Here is an 11,818-nt window from a genome sequence, read left to right on the forward strand (position 1 = left end):
TTTTTCTTTTTTTTTTTTGTCCAGCAAAAATGTTTAAACCACAACCATCTCATTGCCATTACTGATAATTCAATACTGTCAGTAATTTTTGGTCAAAAAAGCCAGAAGGAAACAATGCAATGCCAGAGGAGTCTATACAACATTTTCTGGAGACCCCACATACTACTTACCCTCAAAGTCACATATTTACCTGACAATAAAACAATAAAAGATATTCTACTTTGGACTTTAAAAATATATTTTTCTCAATCAAATATTCTAAGCTGATTTCAAAATTAAAGCATGAAAAAGGCATACTGAGTGCTCATGAAGAAAACTTCCAGTAGTTACAGCGGTTATTTTCAATATGAGCTATTTCCTTTGAGAAGCCCCGTTTAACAGCAGCTGGAGACGAGTTACGAAACACCGGTCCTCGCAATAAAGAAACAGATTAGGTAAATTAGCTTTTCTAATTTTTCCTACACTGAACGTTATGAAATTAGAGCACCTCAGACTGGAGTAACAGAAATGTTTCTTTGTAATTATCATGCAAACCACTCAAACAAATACGATTCAATTCCAACAAGGATTGGAATTTTTATTTTTAAGCCTTTATCCATCACACAATGTGAGGAATTATAAATGTACCGGGTTAGAAATAATAAGCAAATGTGAAAATGAAATCTAACAAAAACACTAATAAATATGCTTTAGAAGTGAAACTGCATAACAAATTCAAACTAAAACATTTTCTCTTGATACATTTACGTTTTAAAGATACATTTAATTTCTTAGCACAAACACTATAAACCTGACAAAGAGGAGCTAAAACAATCTTCGGCATAATCGGTTTTAATCTCTTGATTTTACTCCTGCGGGTTTATATTTAGAATCCATACAGTTGTTCCACTGCAGTAAGTCACAACCTTTTGTTTTGCAGCATGACTGCTTCTGAGCCACCACTAAGCACTTCCCACACTGGTCAGTATTGTTCTGACCTGCATGACAGTAACTACAAGTATTAAGCGCTTTACACAGCTGGAAGCTATAGGATTAATTCAGCATGAGGTCACTGGCAGGCACATTTACATGTTTTTCTTTTTGCAATGGAGAGAGCAACTGAGCTTAAGTATGCAGACTAAACGCAGAAGAAGTAGCTTCAATACATGTATCTGAGCTGTAGGGCTGGGTGATAAATCGATTTGATAAATTAATTGTCTTTCATCAATTAGATTTTTTATTTTTAAGCCATACCACACGGCCCTACTGAGCTGCAAACTGGAAAATATTAAAAAAAACATAGGGTGAAAGGGGAAAAAAACAGACTTCTCTATACTTGCAAGGTAAGTTTTAAATATTAAAAAAGTGGTGACTTTTAAAAGAAACATTTTTCATTTTATTTTATATTACTTATTTAATTTGGTGTTTCAATTCTGCAGTTAGCAAACAGTCTGAATTATAAGAACCATATAAATCTTCATAAAGTAATGCCCTTATGAATATTGCAATATTTAGTTGTTCTCTCTTGATTTTGCATGTCATGTGCTCATCCATTTGGTCCAGAGATGTCTCTATGTTTATTTGTTAAAGTGAAGTCTTTCAATCTGGAACTCCTTAAATTTAGTGGTAAGCTGTTAAGTGAGCAAAAGAAGGAAATCGTATATTTTTTCTCCATTGCTGCGGTTTCTTTTGGGATGAAACTTTTCCGTTTATCAGAATAAACGTATCTCTTTTTCTGGATTGCCACAGAGAATTTGGGCTAGAAGAGAGCAGTCTGAGAATATTTGGATGAACTTTGTTTCAACAATTTTCTTTATGGTTTTTGAAACCAGGGCTGTGTACAAATCAGCAAAATATACAGGTTTTCTTAGAGATATCTGACTCAGGACAAATGTGGATTCACTTAAAACAGGCGGAACAGGGAAGAGAAGACCAATCACATTCAAGAGGCAATACGAAATCAGGAAACAATATTAGAAGTAGCTGGTGAATGCACATGCTAAACTCCAGATTAATCTCTTTTTTCCCCAGTTCCCCCAGACTAAAACTGTGTTTTAAAGATTTAAAGCAGAGGTATCCAAAATGTGACCAGGGGCCATTTGTGGCCCCTCCAGTGATTTGGTGAGCCTACTAGCACACATGGTCATATTTTCCATTGAAAATCTACATAAAAACATGATACATCACAAACTATTTCTCTTTTATTAAACATTTTGTTTGCTTACATTCTAATTTCATACTACACAGCGCCACACACATGAAATGAAACTCGGCTGAACAGGTCAATAACAATGTAATGTTTTCAAAGGTATGCATTTAATCAACATTAGTCCCTTAGTTTCGGTTCTCAATGTATTGATTGGGTGAGAGGCGGTGCTTTCATGGTCTTGAACCTTAATCAGGAAACTTAACCAGTAATCCTTACTGGGTGCTAGGTTTAGTTGTTTTTTATTATTATGCAGGATTTTCTGCTCTTGTGCAGTTAATGTTTAAATGTAAAAATGTTTTATGGGGACAGAATGGAATGACATCCTAAGAAGAGAATATCAACATGCCAATTATGTAAACCCCCCAAAATATTGAGTTATTCTCATTCATTAAGTTAGATACCACAAGAAACTATTAACTGTTGAAAAGTCTTGAATTATTTTTGGTGTGTTTATTGTCATTTTAAGCTACAAAGTTTCTCTCCTTGAAGAGTCAAGCTGTTCAAAGATGTGACTGCAAACAGAGACTGAATCTCCAATCAGCAGAAGTTAAACACTAAACTTGGTCGTAAGAACATCCCTTTATCTGTTACTTCTTAATAATTACCATATGCAGTGGTTGGTTATGCACAGTCTTGGACAACAACGCTTTCCAATTTTTTGCTTTTCTTCGACAAACTAGTAAAATTGGAATGCATTTAAAGGTGAAGGTGTTTGTGTGAACATGTGTGCAACTTAGCGCACCTGAATGTGAATCGACAAAAGCTCGCAACTGACTGTGAGTCATCATCGCCATGGTGTTAAGCCTCCTGTTCCCGGGGGAACAGGGTTACCGTCTCTACACCGGTGGGGATTTTTATTTTTACATTTGAAAAGCAAAGCTGAGCCCAGTTAACAACACTCCTCCACTGCATGTATCTCTGCTCTCACTTCCTCCTCCTCCTCCACTGGTGAGCTGCGACACACAATAACACGCAAACGCAGCCGACGCTACTCACACATCTGGTCATTTCAGTGCACCACGTCCTTATCTATGTCTGTGTGATTTTCAATATGTTTCAGAACAAAACATGCAAATGAGATGGAGGGAACAAAATCACAAACTCAGTCAGAGCATCTGCTTTGCAGTTTATATGACAAAATGTATAACATGAAGTTCTGATGTTTCTTGAGTTCAAAACTGAGTTCAGAAACTGAAGCATGACAAACTTTTAAGTTCTAAAAATGAATGAGTCTATAAATCCTCAAGGTGGAAAAGAAAAGCAACATCCAGGATACACTGAACAGGCTGAGAATTATGACTACCGACAGAAAACGTAAATATCCCTCATTATATTTTCATGTTGGTGGGATAAATTACACAGTAAAAGAAAATGTTGTCCTCCAAGTTGATGTGTTAGAACCCAGAAAAATAGGTTAACATGACTGCCTAGTGGTTTATTACATACATATCTACAGATCAGTCAGTGCTGACCCATGCATACTGCCAAAAATACCAACAATGCATCATAACTAGAACATGGAGCAACGTAACAAGGTGTCCTGTTCTGATGAATCATGTGCTCTTTTACATCTTTTGGACACCCGGGTGCATCTGCGTCTCTCAGAAGGGAAACACATGGAACCAGGATGCACTATGGGGAAAAATAAAATCAACCAGGCAGAGTCATTGTGTTTTGGGTCTGCCTGGTACAGGCAGCAGGTGGTACAGGTGCCTTAGCACAACAATGTCCTTGAGACTTTGAAAGCCAAATTCATGCTAGTACGACTTTTTTATAAAAACTAATATACCAATATTAGTTTGGTATTAATATACTAATAAAATGCTATATATATATATATATATATATATATATATATATATTGTTAAATAGCATAAAAGTATCAAGCATCAAAAGCTATTTCCAATTAAAATATAGAATTTTTTTTTATGTAAACAATCTAAAGTTAAAACAGTTTTAACTTTAAAAGTAATTTGTGAAAGTGAAACCCATATATTAGACCTGTGATGAAATTTTTTGAAATAGGTTGCCAGTAGTTGGGTGTGACATTGCGTCAATGCTCAAGCACATGCAGAGTAAAAGCTAGAGAGAGATAGCAATTTTCTCAGGGACACAGAGCAGAATGCTGTGTGGAAAAAATATTGTTTCAGAGGTAAAAATCTTTACTGAGAAAGTTCACACATTTTTTTGTTGTTTTCAGTGAGGTGTTATAGAGGTATTTTGGTATTTTGGGAGAGTAAGAAATCAATTATTTGACTAGAAACTTGGTAAAGGAAGTAGCAGGTTAAAGAAAAGTAAAAATACAATATGTCTTTTTTTACTTCAGCAAAAAATCATTTGAAGGAATAACACCACAGACAGAGGTCTTAATCTATGTCAAGGATAAGACTTTCTGTAAAACATAACAGCTTTGCTTCACAACCTGTTTTCAACTTTGCCTCCTACAATGTCATAAAAATCCATCTAATTGATAGATGGCGATAATAGTAATGATGATAAATTGAATTGGGAAGATTTTCACAAGATCCAGATTAGCACAACAATGACTCATGAAGTGGAAAATATAAAACTCGTAAAATTAAAACAGCAGGAAGAGCAGCATGTAACACGTTGAATGTCTCAACAAAGGAGTCTTTGACAATGGAACAGTTTCATAGTTATCCAGTTCAGTCTAACAAACACAAAATTTTAAAATTAATTTAAAAAAAGAGATGCCTGCATTACTCTTACTGTATCTCTTTGGTCCATCTTCGAGGCAGAAGGAGAGTGTGAGGGTAGCATCTTCCTCGAAAAACTCTGTAGCAAAGGCGTCCCACCACAAACTGTCGCTTTCCTGTGAACAGAAAAACGGAATCAAAAATTTTAGTCTAGATTTTGGGATATGACGTATCACGAAGTACCAACAGGTTTGTATTGCTTCAGTGTCGTATAGGAAACATTTACCAACCCATATTCTTCATCAAGGTCGTTGCATCTTATTGCTTATCTTTATAAAAATTCAATACTGATTCTTCCTAATCTTTTGTAGTATTTTTTTGTAGAATAATGTGACAGTTTTGTTTATTACATGAAAAAATATAAAAATGAAAATTTTATATTTGAATTTGTGTTAAAACTAAATAATGTGTTTGAACCACAGTTTTACAAAATTCAAATTAGTATGAAAACTGTTGAAACAGAAATGAAGTGTAAATCAGAAAACATATAACTCCATAAAAGACAGAACTTCCTAGTTATACTCACTGCAGAGAGGAGTTTCAGGTGTACAGTTTTAGCATGATTGTTGGCTTAATAAAACCCCTACAGCAGCCCAGCTACTAGCTCAGGCAACCTGCATAATTTGATAACTGACATAAACTTTGTCAGCTCCCAAAGTTACCTCAAAAATTACCAAGCAGTCTTTATGATTGTTTTAGTCTTTGTCATATATATATATATATATATATATATATATATATATATATATATATATATATATATATATATATATCTCCAATCAATATCTGTGAGTTTTATTTTTGACCAACAGTTCTGGCATTAATTTTTTATGGTATTCTGATTTACTGAGATCCTCCTGTGAGTATCAATATAATACTAATACTACTAATAAAAATAATACATTTCAACAGCAGTATTAACTGTTTATTTTCTGAACTTAAAGCTTTTAGAAGTTTGAAGTTTGTATATTTCAAATGGTTGTTTTTAAAGGCAACATACAGTAAACATGCAGTATTTTTACTCAAGATAAATAACACATCTCCAGCTCAAGCCCTAATGTAGTTCACTGTTAATAATTTCAATAACTTTGACAGTAGTAACAACAGTATACTAAATAGCAGCTTTAGCAGTAGCAATAAGTAGAGGATGTGAGGAACTTCTGTGAAATATTTCCAGCACTGACTCTGATAAATTGAATTTTTTACTATGCATCTTCTGCGGAAAAGCTCCTGATAATTCTGGCGGGATAACCCCCATGCCCCTACCTCCCTCTTCCACCAGCGACGTTAAGCTGATGCTAATTTACTCTGACATGTTATGACAGATCCCCACGTTTCAGTCTGCGCAGGAGCTGAAGAATGGCAAGCACTTCCCAGATGTTGACAATTAGCGTTGTCACCATCGAGCAGTGTCAGGCCTGATGAGCGGTGACCGGAGCGCCCCGCGGGTCAGCGTGTCTCATCCGCGGCAAGCCTGATGCAAAGAGGAGAGCATGAGGTGCGCAGTCCCAGAACATAACCCTAATCAAGCCGGGTAATCAATAGACGATCATGAGCTGGTGGTAAGGACGACACAAGTGAGATTTCAGAAGCGAGAGCTTTAATCACTGCAAACTCTCATTTTTTTTCAGCATTAACATCTCTACTGTACGATCTTACAAGTTTTTGGACAAATGTGGAATAAATTTCAACTTTTGGACAAGATAAAGCTAAATGTTATGGTAAAAAGAAGCACCTTTTAACATAAATTATTATTATTAACTATATTAAGTTTTATAAACGTAATACCGTTTACAAAACTGTATTAAGGACATATTTATAAAGCTTGATTTCCACTTTTCAGAGGCAGTTCTTTAAATTTGCACCAAGAAGAAACCAACTGCAAACTATTAGGTCTGAAAGCTGAAAGTAATAAATATTTTATTTGTTTGCTTCATTAATTGGTTACAAAAATGTTGAAAATTGATTAAAATACACAAATAATAAATACAATTTTTGAATGAACTGGAAAAATATTAACAAATGGCCTTAAGCAAAAACTTGAGCATCTGCACTCTACAGTCACTTGTTTTGTTGCCACAAACTGAGCCAAAGACATCACCTTTAAAAGGACACTATTGACCTGTAATTATAGCGCTCCCACTGGGTCAATCAGAGTAATTGCTCACCCCAACAGTGCAAAAATACATCACTCCCCCTCAGTGTTACACAGTAAAACAAACTGATAATTGATTACATGCCAGGAGTTTGTTTGAGTGCATTCTCACTTAAAAAAAATTCTGAAAAATAAATTGAATCTGGTAAGCTAACGTACGGCCCCGACTATCCGTCCGCTGGGGATGAGCTGCATGCAATGCCGAGTGCTTTTGTGTGTGTGTCACACTGTGAGAATCAGCAGGTGTGAACAGCCAGCATGTGTGTGGTGTCAGGTGAATACATCTATTTCAGAAAGACAGAGAAGAGTGGCACACCGGGACAAAAGAGACGGAGAGAGAGGGAGACTGAATCCGGTGCTGGTCGGCATTCAGACGGAGTTCACCTCATAATCCAGCAGCAGGAGGAGGCAGGCACTCCCGGGATTGACAGTCAAGTGAAGGGTAACCAACACGCTCACTGCACTCACACTGCAGCCCTCATCCATCCTACTGCTGAAAAGCTACAAAAACTTTTAAGAAAATCAAAACAAATCAACTTTCTTATATATTGTTACAAATAATTTGTTGCCAAAATGTTCTAAAGTTTGCAAGTCCCCAAAATGAAAATTCTAACATATCAATATGTCTTAAGGCCAGGTTTAAATCTGTTTAAAGAGGAATTCTCAAAGATTATCTTCAAATGTCCAAATCTGATTTGATCAGGTCAAATATCCAGAACTGCTAAAGGAGAGTAAATATATTTTATTATTTGTTTGCAGTAATAAAAAAATATATTTTATGTTTAGAACTGTTTGTAACGCAACAAAACAAATCTTTGCAGTAAAGCATGGTGACCATTCTGATTTTAAATATAAAAAGAACCTTTTTCACACACAAGAATAAAGAACATAAGTAAACTGACCATAAAGTGCAGTTTAACATAAAAATGAAGCAAAATGTGTAGATCCTGTTTTAATACAAAGTGTGAAAAATGGCACCATCTGCACTGACTAAACTAAGGCCCTATAAACTTTTCATTTGTTCCCTGATTCCATTCTATTCTATTCCAAATTAATTTTCCCTTTTTTCACAATTTGATGATTTTGACAATGTAAAACCTAAAAATAAAAAGTTCTACCTTCCTTAGAAAACACACAGTATTAACACACTCTAAATTACATTTTTCCTATGCAGGCATGGGCTTTAAACATAATAGAATTTCAGTTCATAATGGATATTGTTCTACCAACAAAGCTTGTCAAATGAATTTAAAATTGAATCAAAGCTTTGTGATCAATTTCTGAACCAAACATTTTTTATGTATAATTATTTATGTAAGGATCTCCAGATGTTTTCCTGAACCAAACAGAAAGCACATTTCACAGGAGTCACTGCTGGAGTTTAAGAAAGGCATCTCATAAATGCATGATGTAAATTTCACCTTTAAGTTTAGGTCTGAATGATGACAACTGGTTACTGAATTTGTTTGTATTACAGAAAACTTTTCTTTTAGTATTAGTTGCATGCTACTTTCCCACAAGCAGTGTTCCTTTCTCTTCCTGTTTTCAATATTTTTCTGAACCAAAGCATTTCAAAAAACAATGTTCTCCACTCAAACTTAATACAGTTCATTTTGGCAGCTGCCCGCTATTTGACTCAGGCCTGAGACCACCCCAAAGAAAGAGAGCATTTCACAGAAGCAGAGATGACAACGTTGTCTATTGTTTTGTCTCCGTTAGCTGCGTTCGGCCCAGCAGGGTTCAGCCACAGACGATGTGGTTTTGTTTGTGTCTTTATTGAAAAGTCTCCTGATGCAGACAACAGAGGAATCTGAAAGTAACCAGCAAATTTCATGCTCATGAAGCAGGATTTAGCTTCAGCACTCAACACAATTAAACTCCTACTGCTACTATGCTGCACTAAGAATCTAGCATATTGATTTACTGATTGAATATCATAATTAAAATCAAAAATGAACTCCAGTTGTGACTTTCAAGTAAACGTGCAGAATTTTGAATTTTTACCTGAAGTTTTAAACAAACTTCAGTTATACTCATGTACTGACAGACAATTTGGAGAGACCAGTTAACAGTTATGACTTTGGACAGTGGGATCCGCCGTACTCAAAGTAAAGCCATGCATGCACAGGGAGAACATGCAAACTCCATGCAGAAACACCTCAAGTTGGCAGTTGAGCCAGAGATCTTCTAGCTGAGATACAACACACCGTCAAACAGTTACCAGTAGGATTAAAAGTTTTTGAAACCCTAAGTTTTTAAAATTCATGTATTTACCTTGATACCAAAGATCAGACCAAGCCCACAGCTGTATATGTCCCACTATAAAAATATGAAGTCCTACTTAGAATTGAGAGGCAGAGTGGAGCTGCCTCACAGCTTCTTCTTGGTGTGACACTGAATCACAACATGTGCAAAGCTGAGCCGCCAGACTGGCCAGATTACAGTCGAGATCTAGAAGAGAGGAGAAACTGGAGGCCAGACAACACAAGCCATGTGAAACCCACATCTGAAACTAAACTAACCTCCGAGAAGATGCAAAAAAGAGTGCAAGGAGTTTTGATTTCAAGTTGTAATAAAGCTAAATATTTACTATTTTAAAAAAGCCGTCATCACTCTCCGCTGCTAGACTCCGTTTTATTTTTATATCTCTCTGCCTCTTCTCACATCTGTCTCCCTCTCGCTGTCTCCCGTCCTCTTTGCTGCTACCCAGTGACAGACAACATCCTGCCTTCATTCACGCCCGTGGACTCTCTGACGAACCACGTGGCATGACGATGTTTGTTGTCAAAAGCAACAAATCAGGCTGACTCCAAGGGACCTTAGGTGAACTGACACAGTCGCAGCCGTGACGGCCTTGACGCCCGTCAGACGATAAGGCTCTATTGATTCAAATGAATCGCACCCCATCTGAGGGGGATTTATCAATGTGTCAATTGCCCACTAGCCAACCACAAATCACCAGCACAGGCCAGACCCAAGGGATTTACAGGGAATCAAGTGGATTGGAGGGACAGCATAGTAAGGATCCTCAGTAAATAGCAACAGAGCTGAGGGTTAAGTCCTGGCATAAAGAAACATCCATACAGAATGGAAAGGCAGAGTTTCATGAAAACACTCAAGCATGCCCTTAAGAGATGCATATATACACAAACAAACCGGCATGCTTTCAAAGAGAACAATGCACTATAAACATGCTTGCATTCACTTTTTCCCACTGCTTCTGTTTAACACGGACCGGTTTCCCAGGAAGCTTTTGTCAGTCCGAATCTTTTTGTTATCGCCTTCAGCCCCTTGTGGCAGAAAAGCCTTCAAGAGTGTAGGTGTGTCTAGGGCCTGACCTTGCAGAATTACCAATGACTGAGATCCTATTCAGCTTTTGAATAGTTCATAGTGCAGCTGACTGGTGTGTAAAGAAACATGCACAGCAGCAAAACAAAAATCAAAACTGCTTCAGCTCACTGAAGAACATAAGTTGACAATAAAAGCAAAGATTTTGTGCCAAGTGACTCACTTTACACTTTCACAGTGTTTGTGTTCAAAAACTTGGAGTGTGCCCTTAAAGTTCAACTGAAAACATCTTTAATGTAAGCTAACCTGTCATACTGTCACTTCCTGTTTAGAGTCATTTCTGTGCTAATTTACAAATGGACTTAATAATGAAAAGCACTTCTAATCGAATCCCAAGTGCTACAAACAAGTTTACAGAAAGTTTCTGTCCTCCAATCAATACAGAGATCAAACAATATGGAAACTGTTTTCTTCAATCAATACCTTGCTCTGCTTAGACATTTAGTCCAGATTTTTGAAAACATTAGTTGGGACAAAGGTTCCTATTTTCACAAACCTTTTACTTGAACAATAGTGGAAAATAAATTTCTTGCAAAATAATTTAGAATAATCTATCATGAAAACCTGACAATTCAAAGCAATCTGCTTTGAATGTTAATTTTTAATCACTTTTTTGGGCTATGCTCACATCTTTGCAACATTCAGAGCCTCAGCTAGGTGATATAACAGACTTTCATTGCTCTTTTACTGTGGATGGTGTTAAAAGGTGACAAAAACAGATTGTTAATGAAACCCAGATTCACTGGTCAATAAAATTATGTGTAAAAGAATACGCTATGTTTTGCAATGCACACAAAAATACCGTGTTTCCCCGATAGTAAGACGTATCGGGGGTTTCAGGGGGGTCGGCTAATATAAGCCGTACCCTGAAAGTAAGACATATGTCTTACTTTTCGGGGAAACGCCTCTCATCTAGCTGCGCGCCGCCTCCTGCCCACTTCCGCGCCGCCCCCCCTCCATACGTCACCGCGTCTGCCGCCTCCGTCTGATCCAAATGAGCGCCGCCTCCTGCCCACGCCTGCGCCGTCCCCCTCTCCATACGTTCATTCGACAATTTTTTTTTCCAATATACGACATACCCCGAAAGTAAGACATAGTGGGGCTTTTGGGGATAAAAAGAAAGTAAGACACTGTCTTACTTTCGGGGTATGTCGTATATTGGAAAAAAATTGTCGAATGTCGAATGGACGTATGGAGAGGGGGACGGCGCAGGCGTGGGCAGGAGGCGGCGCTTATTTGGATCAGACGGAGGCGGCAGACGAGGTGACGTATGGAGGGGGGCGGTGCGGAAGTGGGCAAGAGGCGGCGCTCATTAAGATCAGAGGGAGGTGGCAGACGCGGCGACGTATGGAGAGGGGGACGGCGCAGGCGTGGGCAGGAGGCGGCGCTTATTTGGATCAGACGGAGGCG

At 37.4% G+C, this 11,818-nt stretch overlaps 1 protein-coding gene across 5 annotated transcripts in view; it reads right to left on the reverse strand.

The window, feature by feature from the left end:
* Positions 1-11,818, reverse strand: part of ldb2a (LIM domain binding 2a) — a 114,332-nt gene that overhangs the window by 81,872 nt on the left and 20,642 nt on the right. For all 5 annotated transcript variants that reach the window (XM_015033177.1, XM_015033176.1, XM_015033175.1 and 2 more), the window contains exon 2: positions 4,919-5,021. In XM_015033177.1, the coding sequence (XP_014888663.1) occupies positions 4,919-5,021 (103 nt within the window). The remainder of the gene's footprint in view (positions 1-4,918; positions 5,022-11,818) is intronic.

The sequence above is a fragment of the Poecilia latipinna genome, unplaced genomic scaffold (genome assembly GCF_001443285.1).
Source record: "Poecilia latipinna isolate Pla-1442-1.1 unplaced genomic scaffold, P_latipinna-1.0 Scaffold259, whole genome shotgun sequence".
Classification (NCBI taxonomy): Eukaryota; Metazoa; Chordata; class Actinopteri; order Cyprinodontiformes; family Poeciliidae; genus Poecilia; species Poecilia latipinna.